This window comes from Emydura macquarii, unplaced genomic scaffold (assembly GCF_026122565.2).
Source record: "Emydura macquarii macquarii isolate MOO-44397 ecotype Brisbane River unplaced genomic scaffold, CSIRO-AGI_Emac_v2 contig_2473, whole genome shotgun sequence".
Lineage (NCBI taxonomy): Eukaryota > Metazoa > Chordata > Testudines > Chelidae > Emydura > Emydura macquarii.
This window is the reverse complement of record NW_027132610.1, coordinates 7,496,465-7,515,666: the sequence shown is the minus strand read 5'-3', so window position 1 is coordinate 7,515,666 and position 19,202 is coordinate 7,496,465. Positions and strand designations below refer to the sequence as shown.

The following is a 19,202-nucleotide window of genomic DNA, read 5'->3' as shown; positions in this document are numbered from 1 at the left end:
CCATACTGACCTCTTAATTAGTCTTCTTAGCTTTTCTTCACATCAGAATAGTTCGCTAGTGTGCCTTCAATACCGCATCTGGGAAACTTCCAGCTCTCATAAGAGACAAGGTGGGTGAGGTAACATCTTAATAGGACCAACTTCCATTGGTGAGAGAGAAGCTTCTGGGCTTACACCGAGCTCTTCCTTCAGGTCACACCTTGGTCTAATATTCTGGGATCACCATAGCTACAGCACCACATACAATCTCTCAGCTTCTTTTTCCCTTAGATTTTCTTTCCATGGGACCTTACCTACCAGTTCACTGAGTTTGTTAAAATCTACTTTTTGGAAGTCCACTCTCCTTATTCTTTTTTTCTCACATACTGAATTGTACTTAAGTTTAAAACTACTAAAATTTTACTTTTGTAAACTACCTGAGCTCTATTATGATTAGGTTGCAGGCAATATCAAGCATGCCATTTAAATACCCTTGAGTGAATTGCTTAGATTCACTAAAATGTTTTACTCCAAGTTTAATCTGTAGCCAATGTAAGTAAGTGTACTGTATTTTTCAGCATGCCAATTACTTTAAGTTGATCTTACTCTTTTAAAAAATAAGTGTTCAAACTTCAGACTACTGAAGACTCAAAATACTTTTATACATTGTATTTTATATAGGAACCATTATGTATCAATATATGGGTTTGGAGAAAATGTAGCCATCTTTCACTAATTTATAATTAAGCATCCCTTTACAAAGAAGAGATACAGTAGATCACTAATTTCTCCTCTTCAGTAGAGTTCTATGAAAAGAAATTTTCCATTTTTATATCTGAGAGGCAAATTAGTGATGCATCCTTGTAACAGGATACAGCATCAAAATTCAGGAGTGCCCCTGAAAGAGGCAGACGGGGAACAGTCAGCTCCAAGGATGTGCTCCTGAACTCATTTGGGGTTTTAGTAGCTACGCCTGAACTGCAGCGTACAGGAGCAGCAGTTCATTGCTGGTCAGTCTGCTACACTGCTGGGGTCAGTGCTCAGTTTCTCAGTAGAAAGAAGGGACAGTTGACTCATGCTGTTAGTATGGCAATCTGGCATCCTTCAAGCCACTATTGGCTTTGCCTGCTTCTTGTCCACTCCCATGAGAAGGAAGAAAAGGAACAGCTGTTCCTTCTCCTTTCAGAAGGAAAGAAAACCTTAAGACTGCTCCCCTCCCACTTCAAGATCCTCTATCCCCCCTCCATTGTACTGTGGAAGAAAGGGAAAAAAAGACAATGGGGTTATGGTAAGAATGGGAAAGAGATAAGGGACAGCTGAACAGAATGCTGAGAAAGAAGTGAAGACAAAGGTAAAGAAAATAAGAGGAGAGAGGAGGAATGGAATGAAGAGAAAATAGTAACCTGGGAAGAGACAGCAGAAGGAAAATTAAAACAAGGCAAAATCAGAGAAGTGTTTGAGATGAGATATAAAAGGACAGTCAAAAACACAAGAAGTGTTCAAAGAAAAAAGTTAGATAAAACAGACATTGAAAGATTAAGATGAGACCTTAAGAAGCTATACATTAAAGTGAAGGGGGAAAAAAAAAAGGAATAAAAACAAGGGTTTTATAATTTCACAGATTTGGTAAACCTATTATAATAAGATTGTACGTGTATGCATGCGAATTGTATTCTAAATGCAAATTCTCACTCTCGCTTGAGTCCAGTGGGAAATAGACAGTCATTTTTGGACTCCCAGTGATTGTTGTGGATTAACTGTTTGGCTCCAACACAACCAGCAAAAATAAAAAGCAATTTTCTCAGCGCATTACTGCATAAACGGAAGTTAGGTTATTGCCCAAACCCTATGTGTCACCCCTCTAAAAGAAGATTCAAGAGTGGAGAAAACTGCAAGTGCAGTAAAAATTACAGATTTACAGACAGCCGCAGCACAAGCTTCTGTATTGGAGCAGAGAAGGTAAAATGGGGTACAAACACAGGCACGCCTACAGCAAGCATCCTCCTGGTCCAAAAACGGAGTAGAGGAGATCCATCAATTCTGGGGGCATTTGGACCCAGGTGATGCTTCCCCTCCCCCTATCACATGAGCTTGGAAGAAAACTACAGAGAGGAGCCAGGCAGAGACTCCAGCTGGTAGGGGCAAATGCTACCAAAGCAGGGACCTTTGGTCCATTGGGCAACTTTCTAAAGTTTTAACTGCACTTTCTGTGCCCTGCGCTGACTGGCTATTTGCACCTACCATCCCGCTGCTGCTCCCATTCTCTCAGTCTCTTCACCTCAGCTTCACTCCACACCTGCTCCTCTTCTCCCCTATATTGTTCCTCCCATTCCCCTCCTTTTCTTTTCATTTAACTTATACCCTCTGAATTAAATACACACACACAAAAATAATGGCCCTAATATGACATTTGCTGCCTCACATTGTTCATTCTGCTTATGTGTTATATCCCTTTCCCCACCAAGTCTCATCTATTTAACTTGTAAGCTATTCAGGGCAGCAACTGTCTACTACTCTTTGTTTGTATATTGCCTAGCACAATATGACCCAAGGTTCGTTAGGTCGTTAGCACCACTGTAATAAACATATTAAGTAATAACTTTCTGGCAAACAAACCTCAACTGTGTTCTGTTGGGACTGCTTCTTGGCATGAAAGGGCAGCTCAGTCTCCATGTCCATTCTTGGCCTCTTTGCTCAAACCACTAAAAGGAAGCTGCCAGTTGCAATTGTGATTTTTGCAATAGGAAAACCTGCATGGTGGATTGAAACCACCAATCACTTCACACAGGTCACCAAATAGCCATGCTGTAACTTTTGGCAACTACCAACTTAGACTATATTCAAACCACAGATGTGAAAGGCTCTGTCATAAATTACCAATCTCCCGAGCCATCCAGTTCACAACGTATGATTAGTTTTTGCACTCTGATTCTAACAAGGTTTTTTTAAAAAAAGATGTTTATAAACTTTCTGAAACTGTAGAAAATGAAACAGCAACAAAATTTAACTTCTTCAGGACTGTTCTCTTTTGATTTCTTTACCACTCTAACAAATACACTGAAAGATAAAGGAGCAGACAAAGTTGCAATAAAACAGTATATTTTGGTTTGAAACAAGGTTTCTAACCAATTACTAGAATTTCTACACACTTTTGAGTTTTACTCTTTTAGTTCATAAAAAAAAGTAATGAAAAGATATTAACTACAAATTTTACAAAGAAGTCTTTTCCTTTGAGTGTTGAGACTTCTTTTTTCAAGTTTATAAAATTGGCAATATGTAATATCCATGCAGTATAATTACTTTCATGAACAAAAAGTTTCTTGACATTTTCAGTTCTCTGAAAATTCAATTTTATATAGAGGATAAAGCTGTTTCATCCATTTACACAATACCATTGGCACTATTTTAAACATTTGCTAGGCATGGGAATGAAAGATAAAATAACCATCATTAACTACATTTCAAAGAGGTTTATTAAAACTAGATGAAAGTCTTAAAACTGTGACACTGTAGTAGCTAATATAGGCTTTAATGCTTAAATATAAATCAACATTAGCACTGCAGGTGTGCGCGTGTGAATGGTCAGACTAGCTCTACATCAGAAGCTATATATGCTATTTCTATGCATTACTGAAATTTTAGTGATTAGGAGCTAAATGATCATTTACAGCATTGTGTTCAGAGACTGTCTGAAAAGAATGTGCTATTAAAACCCTCGTATTTACTGGCTTTTAGAAGAAAGGAATGAAAGCTACAGATAATTGTGCAGTAAGAAAGGGCAATTTAGGATTTAACTCTGAAAATGGGAGCAGTCAGATACACCATCTATTATTATTCTATGCAAAAAGTCACGAGTTTATGTTCTAGGGGCTACTAAATATATAGTAAACAGAATAACATTTTTAATCATGTTTAAATGTTAACTGCAATTTGCTTCGATTTTTAATAAACTCTACTTCAGGCAGTCAAAGTTTTGCTTGTAATGTATTTATGATAAACAAGGGCTATTTGCAAAAGGCCTTCAAAGAAATCTACAGAGCAACAACATCGGTAAGCCTTTGAATAACCTTTTATGTTTTATATCCCAATGTATTAAAATATACATATTAGTATCTTCTCTTACATTTTTAATAGGTACTTTTCTTTTTTTTTTAAATTGTGCGCATGCCTTTTTACTTTAAAAATTGCTTACAGCCAAATATCAACTGCCAGTTACATACATATGCAATTCCTAATGACTTAAAAAAATAAAAACCAATCAGATGTGTGTCATTTTTATAAGAATGGAACCATGTCAAATAATAGCAGGCTTTATACACATAGTATATGACTATTCATTAAGGTTTAGTGGAGTAAAATAATATAAAATAGATTTACTCCACTAAACCTTAATGAATAGTTACTAGTTTACTAGTTATAGTTACTAATTTATGGTCTTGGCACATAAAGGTCTATTTGTTAATGACTGCTCATAAAGACAACCATCTTTGCTCTGAAATCTTCTGCCCCATGCTAATCCCCACTGCAGATCAACTTACCAAATCCCTGTGTAACACCCAGTTAGCATGCAGGTAGTGAATACCATCTAGGATCTGATATAATAGCGACTTCACCATTCCCCGAGGTAACTGAACTGGTTTCTTGTTTGCTTTAGATGCTCTGTGAAACTTGATTATGTGCTGGAAGAGAAAATATCAATAGTAACAGAAAAAATTTAATGCTTTGATCTATGTTTTACAAAAAAGAGAAACTTCCAATGATTCCTTGTGTAGGCTTGCCAGTTGCTCTTTTAACCTTTTTTATTGCTATACATGTTTGAAGCTATATAATTTAAAAATTATTTATTACAAGAATAATAGTATCTAAAATATTATGATACAAAACAGTTTTTTGATAAGAACTAATAAGGAAATTAAAATGATAGACATTATCCCTGGGAAGTTTTTCATGTAAAACTACCGCAATAAAAATGTTACAGTTATTACCAGTTTAAAAGTCAGTTTTCAAAACAAATTTTCACCCCTCATTAACACCGTAGCTTATTAAAACTAAGAACACAACTCTCTGAAATGCTTTTTATTTTTTGCATCTCAGCACAATAATAAATCAGTCAATTTATAGTCCATGTCACTTTCAGATTCTCTTGCACTAGCACAATGCAGTATTTGGGTTGCAATCACTGCAAGGGAATATTTGCATCAAACTTATTCCTTTGGAATTTTAAAAACTCTTTTAAAGTAGTTTGACCAGGAAATGCAAATGCATGTGTGTACAACTGTTTGCTTCCAACCTTCTGAAAAAGCAGACCCCAAAATTAATAAGTAATTGTTGGAAGAAACCATCCACATTGTCAGGTTCACAATTCATCCACCCAAAAGTTACTTATCTGGTGAGTCATAGGTAGAAAGTGTTTATTATGGCTCTGACTATTTGCATATCCAGAAGCAACGCAGTCCAACAGGACTCCTAGATGGTATACTGTGATGCTTGAAGATCAGATGCTACCACCTTCAATAGAAGAGGATGTGCCACAGCATTAGCTACCATTTCAAGTATTTTCTCCTTTATATGAGTATCCGAGGGGCAAGGATTATATCTGTTATGTTTTTGTACAGTGTCTAGCACAGGAGAGCCTGATACATGGCTTGGTCTCCTAGGCACTACTGCAACACAGCCAGACTGTTTTCATTCAGGTACTGTCATCATCCAGGAGCCAAAACAGCTAGGGAATTTGGATTCTTACATCTAATGTAAGAGACCTAAAGCTATGTGTTACTCATGTGGCTGCTGATATGTGGATCAGTTTCTCCTAGGTATAAGTGTCCATCAGAACCCCCTGAGCTAATTCAGAACTTTAAAGTTTTTTGGTTTTGTTTTTTAAATGCCCACCTTTTCTATCCTTCAAAATCATAATGAAAAGTTACTGATGTATTCCTAAACATCAGTACTTCATCATTTCATAAACATGGGCAAAGCATAAAAAGGGGGACACATCAGCCTCATGCTCTATACATTTCAGAATTTGGCAGTCTAAGATAAATGGCATGATTTCAGCACTTTTTTACCGATGTAAAAGGTAAGCCTAAAGTTTAAAACTTTCAGTACCATCAATATAAAAAGTACTAAAGTGGAATAGAACATCTGTGTCCAGTTATAGTTGAGAATGGTTTCTCTTTGCACTAGTCCTTAGTCATAGCCTACTGAACTGTACCTAATTATAAGGCACATTACACTTTTTAGATTAAAATATACTTCCATCCAAGATATATCTATTCTCATCTCACTATCCATTATTATAAAGTTAAAGATGGCAGAAATGCTAAATCATGAAAGGGGTTATAGAAATATTTATATGTATATATAAGTAAATCCAATCTCATTTCAAACTTTGATATTTTCATTGTGAATCCTTTTGAATCCTTATAACACTTTTGATTAATATCAAAATAGGGCTTGAAGGGTTTGACAGCTATGCTCAGAATCCAAAACAAAATAGATTTTGTCCCTTAAAATTAAACTTCACTATTATTCAGCTTGAATACACTGTTCTGAGTACTCGTTTACCAACATTACAGTTAAATTTTCTAGTTGATGACATGAAAGTAGGACAGGGGAGACTGGCATTTCTGTTGGCATTTTTATTTTCTCTGAATGCAGTACATTTATTTATATTTAAAAAAAACTAATTCACAATGAAAAAGGCTAGACATTTTACAAAAAATGATGCTTTACAGGGAAAAATGAGATCAGTGAGAAGACCCCAACTCTGAAATAAATCAATGAACTTTTGATGCCTGTACATTTTGATTAACACTATTTGGTTTATTCACAGGTCAAATGCAGTGTAGGTTAGCATGTGGCATGTTCCACGCTACCCCATTCAGCCAGTGCATTTCACTACTGATCTGAGTTTGTGATACATGCTGTGTGTCCAGGACCCTTGCTTTATGTTCCAAAGGATGTCAAACAGTATTTTCTGACAAAAACTACGGTAATCCAACTAAAATACCAAAACTCTTATGTACAAAATTATGATTAGAAAGATGTACACTATATCTGAACAAATGTTACAATTGCAATAATCAATTTTGTAAAGAGCACTAAAAAGTACATGTAGTTTTTCAGAATGAATCCACTAACAATCATGTTTTATATTTTCTTTCCTGCTTTACTATTTGAATTACAGCAGATTGTAAAATTCATTGATTTAGACTTCAATGAGGTCTAAATCCTTTTCCAAAAATAGAGAATAATAATGTAGCAAACTATGTAAAATATGAGACACCTTCCTCCTCCGCCACATTGTTTGTCAGTTGTGGTACAGTATATTGTTTATCTGTACCTGACTGAAACCCAAAACTCATTATCTACAAGCAATTCACCTTACCCAGAGGTCATGTTCAGCATAGTCAAAGAGAAGCCACACTTTCCTGTCAGCATGAGACAGAAACACCTTTTGCAGAGAAATGACGTTTGGATGCTTGAGCTCTCTCAGCAGCTGCAAAACAAAAGAAAATCCATTACAGATACATCTATGCAACCAGAGACTGCAACAGAGTGGGATGGGATTGGCCAAATAATTTCTTATTTGTAATTTAAGACCCTGTAAAAAAGCCTATTTTAAAAAAATTAATCACTGAGGCCTTTAATCCACAGAAAAACAGCATATTTTTCCATAGGAATAGGTTATGAACTTTAAATCAGATTGAAACTGCATCGCCCATTTCCCTTAGGATATAGATGGCCCCATTTTAAGTATAATTTTTTTTGAGCACATACCTCAACTGAACAACGAAGTTACTGACTTAAAATTTTATAATTTTTTTCCAGAAGATCAACACAGTTCTCTATAAACATACAATCTCACAGTTCATATACCAAAAAGCATTTTCTTCTTTTCCCTCCCCATCAGCTCCTGTACTTGATAAAAGACTTTGTGATTACTCAATTCCTTCCTCACTAATGTCTAACCACCCCAAAGCCCTGCATCTTGGTCACTATTCTTACAGTCATTTAAGGATGGTACTCCTTTTGTTTATTAATAACAATCAACTGGCAGAAGTAAGCAACTACCAGATGAGTTTAGGTGAAAAAAAGCATGAGACTTATGTCTACAGGACCAGAGCCGTAGGCAGAACAAGCCCGTTGGGGCTCTATCATTCATGTCAACAATTCTCCAAGTAAGGCACATTCTAAATCCATATGGTTTGTAAAGACACTACTTTAAAATATTTTGCTCCAATGTTTCATTAAGAAATGTTGCTTATTATTAAGAAAGTAAAACGGAGGGATGTGTTGCCAGGTTGAAGACTGCAAATGGAACACTTATTAACAAGACCTCATGGTAGAAAAGCATTAGTTAACTTTAGATTTCATTTTCAGCACATATTTAAGAAATCTAATTACAAGATAATACATTAAGTCTGCCAGAGAAGATCACACTTTAAAAAAATAAAATAAAAAAACAATATCTAGCTAATTTAACAAACATAAACACAGTTAATGGAAGTAGTATTTGAATATAAAATATGGAAGAAAAACCACAGATTAACATTTTCCATTTCTAAAATTAAACCTGCTTCCAATAAATCGTCTTCCCTTCAAGTGGGAGTTCAATGGAAAGATTCTGAAGTAACTGGAAATACACTACTTAAATAACAAAGGGAAAATTATAACTTATGCCAGCCAGCTCCATTCCACTTTATTAGTCCTTTATTAGTCAAGTACAATGACAATTCTAGCTCCTACTGAGATAGTGATAGAAGAATAGATATTCGAATAAATCTGTGTGCTATTTTAAAAAACACATACCCGGTCTTATAACAGATGCTTCATATAGCACAGAAATTTTCAAACCACCTTTCAAATCATTATCACTTAGCTCAATCCAAAAAAACTGGTGTGACTTTTTTTTTAACTGAAAGTTGATTTTAAGTACATAGTGCAAATCTGACAAAAACAGAAACATTTTAATACACAGGTTCTCAATTCACAAATTTTCTGAATTATATCAGATTTTCCATTCCAACCTTGGTTTTATGTAAATATACTTTATTAAAGTTGTGTATTCTTATGAACCAAATATTCAGCTTCACAAGGCCACTAAGGCCTGGTCTACACTGCTGGCAGATTTCGGTGGCAGTTGACGGGAGATACGCAAGCTACTCTACGTAGAGTAGCTTGCATATCTCCCATCAACTTACTAACCTCTACTTACCACGGCGCCCCACTGTACTGCGCCTATAGGAAATGCCCTCCAGTCAACGCAACATTACTCTTCTTGCAGGGTGGATTAATGGCATTGACTTCCGGGATGGATTGAGCGGGTCTCCACTGCCGCTCAATCGATCCCGCAGAATCAATCCTGCACTGCCAACCACGCCGCCAGCGTGTAGACATACCCTAAAAGTGGAAACCAAAATGCAAAGATATGATGAAAACAGATGTACTGCTTTATTATTTGAAAGTGTTCTACAAAGGAAACTTGCAACAAAAAAACAACATAATAAAGAAAGATTACAACAATGTTGCCAACGCTCATGATTTTATTGCAAGCCTTACAATATTTGATACATTTCCTAAAGCCCCTGTCCTAGAGTTGGGTAATTATGAGAATCTCAACTTTCATTTTTTAGAAGAGGAAATTTCTACCCTAATGATTGGTGGTGCGGGTACAGGGAAAGAGAAAAGTTAAAAGAAAAGTAAAAGAAAGTTAAAAGAAAAGTAAAAAAGTTAAAAACATTAAATCTAAACACTCAAACCAGAAACCTTCCCCAAACATTCTGGGTCTTTTTATTTTAAAGTTTCATTATTTTTAAGTCTCTTTTTTTTTTTTTTTTATAAACACTTGAAGTTAGAAACAGTTTACTTTGACAAAAACAAAACATAATACTCTCCTACCTACCCAAAGACTTACTCTAGACTAACTATGGGCATAGATAATGGGGGGAGGGTCTTTAGCATCCTCCTGACCCCCCAAAATACATAGAGTTTGCATTAATAAATAAAGGAAATAGTGAGTTTGAAAACCAAAGTTCATTTATCTTTATTAAAGGTGGACAAATTCAGTTCTGGCACAAAACTACTCATTTGAAGCATTATTTTGAAATACAATTTAAAAAACAAATACTTACAAATTGGACAGTTCCAGACAATAATCTTCACCTTGACTTTCATTAAATGAACTCTTTTGCAACATATGTAAGCTGTGATGGGTTATGTTCTTGTGTACATATAAAATCATACATTAGTTCAGATGTGATTGTCCCATTATGAATCAAAGACATGTTTTAAAACAATGGTGAGTACTGAAACTATGCTCATATACAGCATTGGTTGCCAGTACCACCAAAATATATTTTTTTTAAATTAGTTTCACCACTTTGACATTCAGTCTGGCTGAGCAAACATATTTTTGAACTGACTTTAAACTATTTTTTTGTAAGCTGACAGTTGGTTTGCAATAGATAAAGCTGAGTAATCAGCTGATCCTCGTTGAAATCGGAACAAAACAAAGAACGTCTTGCACCTGCATTTTTCATGTTTTCCGTTATAAGAGTTTCAAGGCTGAATAATTTTGTAGTTGCTTTTCAAATCTTGACTGAATCTTGAACACTGTAAAAATCAATTACTTCAAAGTAGATATATTTCTAAAAAATACATTTGCTGTATTTGGGTAGCTGACTTCACCTGTACCTACTATTTGTATTTCCTTGAGAACTTTTCTGTTCCTTGCAAGCTCAAGCATGTCATTATCTTTAAACTCTTCTCCCAGAATAAAGTTGTGACTTTCATTTGATCATATGGACTGAAGTGAATTAAATGTCATTTTCATAAGAAATTCCCCTTCAGTTACTGAAATGTCTGACCTTGCAGAGGGTTGGACAGATAGTCTGCCATATTTAGCATTTTTCAACTTCACACAACATCAAGGACGTTAAACCTTTCTCCATTTTAGCTGCAGTGCCATCAATTTGAGCTCTCCTTTCAGGATTCTTCATCTCATCCTTTGTAACCTCCCAAGCTGCAAATGGTGCAAGGTAATTCTCAGAAATTGAAGCCAATGCTACTGCACGGATTGATAAACCTACTGCACAGATCTTGTTGAACAGAGGACACAGATGCCTAGTAATGTACTCAACACTTCATGTCTAATGTCCTGAAACACAGCATCTCATTTGGGTGATGTTTTAATTAATTTTGTGATTTCATAAACAGTTTCATGAGTATCTCTGAGGTTAGCGTTATTTTTAACAGCATCCTGGACATACCAACTTAAAGGCATGCCTATAGCAATAAGTATATATAGCTCACGGTTCCTCCTACTGTAATCTGTTGCTACATTTCAATGATTTTCAATGTGGGAGTCATGACCCGCTGAGGGGGGAAGGTGTTGCAGGAGAGGTTGGGAGGAGTTGCAAGTGAAGGTAACAAAAAACATTTGTGTACCAGATCAAAGTTTATTTTTACAAAGAACCATTCTATAATTTCATTTTTACAAATTACAAGTCTTACAGAGTCCTTCAATGAGACACTTGTGCTTGTTTTGTATCAATAATTTTTTTTATGTTGCACTGAACTGAGTAAACTCTCAGCAGCAGGTCACTCTGCACAGATAATTTCTTTCGTTGCTTTGTTTTATTACAACCATCAATGAGAATCCCAATTCACATACGCATGATGCTGTGAACAGAATTAAAAACTTTCAAAGCCTTAGTTACAAGTTTGGGATACTCATGCTTCTACATCATCCAAAATGTGCACACGTCTTCTGAAGAAAAAATGACCACAAGCATTTTATCAGATGAAAGCTCAATCACAGTTTATCTTGCACACTTCCTGTAAATTCGGCAGACTCTACTACTCTTTTGTTGAACAGTTTAATTATCCACCTCTTGCCAAATTCATCAGGCAGGAAGTAATCCTGAAGTTGCTTTTTAAATTCAAATATATATTCAATCAATGTTTAATTGTTTCACGCTCTTGTCATCAGCAATCAATTTCAAGAACTTGCAACTCAGAGGAAATTACTCCAAGTTTCCACTCTGAAGCCGAGCAGACTAGGCTCCAAGCTTCTTTCCAAAGGTTCTCACACTTTGTCTCCCACCACAATGATGTTTTCCTGTTGTCCTTGAAAACTGATTCAACTCATTCAGATGACTGAAGACATCTGCTAAGTAAGCCAACTGAAGAAGACATGATCAGTAGCTGAACAATTTAGCAAAAGGAGACCCATGATCCTGTAGGAACATAAGTACTTCAGCTCACAATTCAAAAAGTCTGCTTAACACTTTTCCCCATGACAGCCAACTTCAATGCGCAAGAGAAGACTTTTTTGAAGTGCACCGATTTCATCACATAAAGCTGAAAATAGATAACCTGATAGAGGCTGGCTTTTTACAAAATTCACAACTTTTACAGATTCATCAAGTACCTGATGCAACTCAGAAGGCAATTCTTTTGCAGCAAATGCTTGCTGATGTAAGAAGCGTTGGCTCCAAACTGCATGCAGCATAACTGTTTTTAATCTTACAACAAGCCCACTGTTCTTGCCAGTCCATTGCTTTGGCATCATCACTGCATACAGCTATACAATTTTTCCCCCAATAGATTTAAAAATATCCAGTATCTTCAACAAACATGTTAAATAGACATTCACCAGTTGTGTGGCTAGGCAGTGCTTTACAGAAGAGCATATTTTCCTTGACAGTAGTATCTGATCTACATCAAACAAAAACTAAGAACTGCACAGAGACTGAAACATCTGTTGATTCATCAAACTGAACAGCTAGGAATTCACATCATTTTCACTTTTTCTTTCAACTGCTCACAAATGTCATCAGCCATTTATTTTATTAATACGCCTCAAAACTATCATTTGATAAAGCAATAGCTTTAAGCTTATTTGCCTCTTCATGGCTGAGCATGCTTGTAACCATCATCTAATGCTGCAGGAAATATGAGATTCTCAGCTGTTGTGTGCTTTACATGTTTGGGCAATATGAAGTGACACGAGATATGAAGCTTTGAGAGAATTCTTATTGACATTACTTGTATTTGACATCAGTGTTCGCTGGGTATTCAAACTGTTAAATTTTCTCTTAAAGAACTCAAAAGGCTTGTTCTTTAACTGTGTGTGTTTACTTTCCAAATGCCAAATTAATTTTGAAGGTTTCCTGCTTTCAGCACTTAGCACTTCACCACACACAATGGAGGTTTATTTTCGATTGCTGTAAAGCCCTACATTAAATAGCTGCAATAGTATTTTCTGCACTTTGCCTTCTTCACTCCTTCATTCTGTGAAGTATTTGGTTGAACTCTGTTTAAAAATATATTCATTGCACAAAAAGACCTGCTGAAAAATGCGCACACACAATTTGCTAGCTGCAAAGACCACCACCATCTGAACAGGAAGCAGCAGCGAAGTCATGTGGCTATGTGAAGCTTGCTACTATTAATGTCAGAATATTTTGGGAGGTAAGAAATCTCTCTGCTAGCATAAAAAAAGTATAGGAATTGAAATTACTCAATATATTTGCGTAGGTTTGAAATATTAGTTTATTAATGCTGGTGGGCCTGTATTATTCATAATCTACTTAATGATATTTAAGATAGAGGGTCACAATTTTTTCCACTCAGAGTAATGGGGGTCACAATTTATTTATTTATTTGGAGGGGGTCGCCATCAGAAAAAGGTTGAGAAATATTGATCATTTGATACTAAGCCTGCCATATCAGTGGCACCATCATAGCATTGTCTACAATTGTTGATTCTCAGATTTATATGCAATAATATATCTTCTTAACGGATACGATTTCTTCTGCTGATGTACAAGCGATATTGTGCAATCCAATGAACTCTTCATGAACTTTCATGTTATCATTCACATATTGCAGGCATAAAAACACCCGTTTTGTTGGAGAAGTCTGTTTCCTCAAGCGTAATTCACTCTCCAGAAATATCCCTCATGATTTTAAGAGCCATGATTTCAGTTACCTCGTTGTGAATAACTGGACTTGTGAATTTGTTTTGACTCTTTCAGCCACCCTTAAATATGGGCATATTTTCAGCTTGTTCATTATAACTGCCTTGCAATACAAGTCTTTGTCTGGCAAAATAATGTATATAACTTAGTATTGTCACTAGGATCTTCCTGATTTCTTTTTTCTTCCAAGAGTACTGAAAACGTTGGTGACATGCTAAATTCTTTTCGGTCTTTTGAAAAACACAATTGCTTTGTAGTGACATGAAGAAGCTTGATGCCTCTTAAATTTTTCTTGTCTTTTTCAGATTAAGACAATCCACACAATGTGAAAGCTTCATCTGTGTACTTAGTCAAAAGTAGTGTGTCCCTAAAAGCTGTACAACAGTAGAAACAAAGTACGCTGTCACTGGCTTTAGAATAACAGCCACTGAAAACCATCAAAACTGGATAAGCAGAAAAAACAGCCTTGTTCCACAAAGTTACACAAAGAGAAAACATTTAAGTCATGATTGTTGAGGTGTCTCAAAAATGATAACTGTATCAAGCAACTGGCATTTAGTTCCTGTTGCAGGTAATGGCAGACAGTGCCGTACACTTCAACCAGCAGAAGTTGATTCACTTGTTGGAAGTGGAGTTTCCTCCTTTTTGAAGCAGTCATGTTTTAAGTGATTTTATTTTAGCAATACACTTGAAAATATATTTTTGTACTTCACTCACTCACTACTCAGTAAGAGTGGCGTAGAATTAAATTGCAGAATTAAAAAACACTGTTCTCTCTGGCAAACTCTGGAAACATTTACGATATGTCTTCACTTACGGCGGCAAATTCACCGTCGTCAGATCGATTCTTCCGGATCAATTGACTGGAAGTGAAGATCTGCTCAATCGATCCGAAAGTCAATTTAAGAAACAACTCCCCAGAAAAAGAGTAACATTGTGCCAACGGGACAGCGAAGTAATGCTGTCAGCACAGCAAAATGAAGACTCTGCGGTAAGTAAAAGTTAGGCAGTCAACGGAAGATGCTGTTGACTGCTGCCGAATTTATCCGTCAGTGTAGACCAGGCCTTACTTGACTTCTTAGTTTTACAAAGTCACTGAGTTCTTTTGTAGAACACTATTGTGGCAGGATGAAGAAAGGCAACATCTGATCTGTTGATTACACTAGAAAACAATTACTTTTATGCTTTGCTTATGTAACCACCTGGGTACCTCTCTCATTCAAAGACACTGAAAAGGAAAGATAATATAAAAAGATGGCATCTGAAGCCAGGCATGCTCCCTCCTCCCCCAACTCTGGTCCCCACCAAATAAAAAAAAAAAAAAAAAGCTGTCTATTCCCATGCCTATATTTTGTGGTCCTTGAACATAACTGCAAAGAAAATGTATACTTGGTCACAAACTGAAAATGAGTCAAACACTGCAATTTTTAAACGGAAGTATTTTGAATCAGCCCATTGCTATAGAGACCAGGTAGGCGGCACCGCCTTCCCAGCTGCTTCCTATTGTCTTTTGCAGTCCCAGAAGCAACTCTAACATGGACTGGAGTGCTCTGAGCAACACTGCAGTGGCTCTAATACATCTGCCTACTACACCACTGGGAAGGAAGCGAAGTAGTAACTCATTGCTTATTCTCTCCGACAGCCTATGGAAGCCCTCAGGAGAGCAGGATAGGAGCTCAGTTGGCTCTGAGTCTAGGAAAGTGCCTAGCAAAGGACAGCTCCGCTTCATTCAGGGCAGCACAACAGAGTGCAAAATCAGAAATCAACCAGTTATGGCTCCCTGATTTCTTGTTCCAGTGTCACCATAGACAGAGCAGTATGGGTGCTAGTCTTGCTTGAAGCAGCTGGCTATGGCCCTCTAAGGATCTACACCACTGATGATGACCAAAGTTCAGCCACTCCCCTCCTCACCCCATGTGAAGCTATGGGGAGGGATGCAGAGGAGTCAGATATATAGTCTGCTGCTTAGATAGTCTTGCTCTGGGAGCATGTGGTTTCTGCTCCCTATATGCTGTGCAGGTGACCCAAAGAAGTGCAACAGTACAGAAAATATGCCCCAAAGTATTACAATTATGTTTATGGCCCCATGATTTTTATGATGCATGTTCAATGCTCAGGCTAAGGAAGTCCAACTCCACTGCTCTAGACTCTCTAGATGGCCAGAATCAAACCGTTTCTGACTGCCTTTGTTAAGAAAATGAGGTCAGTACATTCTGACAAGAACCATTAGAACAATTTGTATGGAAGGTGTTAACGTGGTCTTCCTAACCACGCAGACAAGAATTAATTACTGTGGGAAAGGTTTCCTTCACCCAACCAATGGGGTTTAAGAAATAACCTTACCAACTTGAACCCTTGGTTTGACCGATTAATCATTCTTAAGAAAAGCAGTTTGCCAGGAAGTTATCTTATTCAGGGGAAAGAACCTATTACTTTCATGACTTAGAATAGTTTCTACCATGATTTTGACGGACTCCTCCCCAGAGCTCAGTGGATAAAAGAACAGATTAAAAAAAGATTAGATTAGGTCTTTTTGATTAAAAACACATTTTATTTCAAAATAAACCTGTATAAAATTAAATGTGCAATTATGACAACCTATGTTAACGTCTAAACTTATTACAATATATTAAAACCATTTAAATAAAATAATATGCTACACCAGTCAACACTGGACTGAAGAGCAATGCAGAAGGTATTCTAAACATACTGAAACCTATTTCCATAGCATTGGACAAATTACAAAAAGATAGCTACTCTACTGCTGATATTGTTGAAATTTGGAAAGAACTTCAAAAAACTGTAGAAAAACCAAGAGAAGTTAAAATTGCAGTCAAAGCAGCAGCAATTACTCTGCCTCATATTCATGCCAATATTCTCAACACAATAGCAGGGTAGTACTTTGCCGAGAATATTAACATTGAAAAAAATGCTGCTATAACATGGGCATATAATAATCATGCCAACCACAATGAATTTCAGGGCTGGAGGTGAAACATGCGAGCAGTATAAGTTTGCTGCCAAAGCTTTTAAGGAAGGCAAACCACTGAATTAGTGGAAATCACTGGCTAAGCCTCTGGAACCAGCATTTGTTAAAGAAGCACTAAACAGCTTTTGGCAGCAGTAGCCTTTTCTGCAGGTGCTGAGAAAATATTTTCTTAGCTTGGATTAGTTCATTCCAAATTGAGACACCAAATGGGAGTTGAAAAAGCAAAGCCTGTTTTTCCTCTTCCAATTTATTAATAAAAACAAGGTAGGAGAGGATGAGACCTAAGAGTTCTCAAAAACTGAAGGATTTAGTGGCCAGAAGGTACTAGTTAAAGTTCACTATCTACATATAATACTTACTTCGTTTAATAAGTTAGTTTTAAATGCAAAATATACTTTGATCAATTGTGGATCTAGCACATTCAACTTAGTTTTATTTAACTAATAAAAATCAATTTAAAATGCTGTTGTGCATTTGACTGTATTCCAATTTCCATTCAAATGCAGCTTGACACAAACCACAGGTTAAAAAACCAAGAAATGTGTCAGTCACCATTGTCTAACATGAAAAAGTAAGAACTAAGAATCTGAATAAAGCTATATTAAACTATAAAATTGCTTAAATAAGTGTGTCTAGATATAGTGTATCCTCCTAGTTAACAGAAAGATACCAGATTTAGTGTAGCAGCTATGTCTAGTTGCAAAGCAACAACATGTTTTAATAGTTACCTTCAAACAATGAGAATGAACCTTTCTTTAGGAAAATAAGTATAAATGCAAAACAATTAAAATAGATTACTTAAATCAAGGTTTCCTGCATCCCGATTTAAGTTATTATTTAAATCAGATATTTAATCCATGGTTTAAAATCAATCCAACTTACCCCAGAGTCATACCCCAAAAGAAAAGGAACTGCACCAGAAATACTAGGTATAATGTACAAATGGAGCACCCAGATGCAAAACAAGTTTTCTCCACACATTTCTGCCCATCCACCTCAGTCCTGAGCAGATATAAAACCACCATGCTAATTCACAGAAGTCCCCATTTCACTGCAAAGCTAAACTTCACAAAAAAACTTTCCTGATAGCAAAATACTCCTCTCCAGACAAAGAAAAAGAGCTGAAAGTTGAAATAATCATTGACCATTATACTTCAATGGGTAGGTTTGGGTCTCTTGTAGCAATGTGGTAGTTTAATTACTCTGAATTTCATCTAAGGAGCGTTCCTAATCTGATCTTGTATTAAAAAGTGGACAGACTGCATATTCAGAGAACAAGGATTTTGCACCCATAGCAAACGCTGGGGGTTATAGTGCATATAAAATTCCAGAGGGAATTAGGCTACAGTACATTATATAGAGCCTTTTATACTGAAGTGCTGGGCAAATATTACAAAGGAAGTATAAGGACAAGAGACCTCCTAATGACAAAGCTAAAGTCAAAAACAAAATGTTAGGCAACAAACAGTGAATAAATCAAATAACGCACTAAAACAAACTGCTCTAATGAGGGATAGGGGGAGGAACTGTCTTCCTATATTTTTGGACAGTGTGTAGCACAGTGGTACCTCTATTATTGATCCTTTAACTCACTGCACCAGCTGGCTCCAAGCCAATAGTCAATGTAATCTAGGTTTTTGTTTTGTTTTTTTAACCTGTTGATAGGACTCATATACAAAACCTTGCCTAAACTGACACACACTCAATCCAATAACTGAAGGGCAGGTCTAGCCCCCTATTTCCTCCCCAAAGTTCCTTTACTCCTCAAGTACTCTGAAGTGTCACCTGATACAGCTTCCTGCAGTACCTCATCTAGAAAGGAAGGAAGGTTTTTCTTGTGTTTAAGTTACAGGACTAGGGGTGAGGAGTTTTGAGTTGATTTCCTCTGTAACCTTAAGCAAGACACTTCACTTCTCTAAACTCTATGCCTCATAGGGCTGAGGAAAGGTTCAGTTCATTCATATCTGTAATATGGATTTGAATCCTCTCAGGTAAAGTTCTATATAAATGCAAAATATTATTAGAAACTGATATTTCAGAACAGGAAATCTTATTTTAAACAAACCAGGTTTTTTCTTCCTTCTTCATATCCCCCTCCATTTTTAAAAATCTAAGTAAATTCAACAGGGGGAAAAAAAATAAGAAAAAGCAAGGCAGTGTACACCCCTGGATAATTATACAGAATAATGTTCAATTACAGGATCAAAAAATATATGTAATTTTGGCTGAATGTTATGTTATGTAAGAAG

At 36.3% G+C, this 19,202-nt stretch overlaps 1 protein-coding gene across 6 annotated transcripts in view; it reads right to left on the bottom strand.

Moving 5' to 3' along the window:
• Window positions 1-19,202, bottom strand: part of CDK8 (cyclin dependent kinase 8) — a 171,630-nt gene that overhangs the window by 81,507 nt on the left and 70,921 nt on the right. For 3 of the 6 annotated variants that reach the window (XM_067562899.1, XM_067562898.1, XM_067562900.1), the window contains 2 exons: window positions 7,367-7,477; window positions 4,518-4,658 (listed from right to left, as the gene is read on the bottom strand). In XM_067562899.1, coding sequence (XP_067419000.1) covers window positions 4,518-4,658; window positions 7,367-7,477 — 252 coding nt within the window. Of the gene's footprint in view, window positions 1-10; window positions 1,508-4,517; window positions 4,659-7,366; window positions 7,478-19,202 lie in introns of those variants that run through there. The other 3 variants (XM_067562901.1, XM_067562902.1, XM_067562903.1) reach the window with 2 other exon arrangements.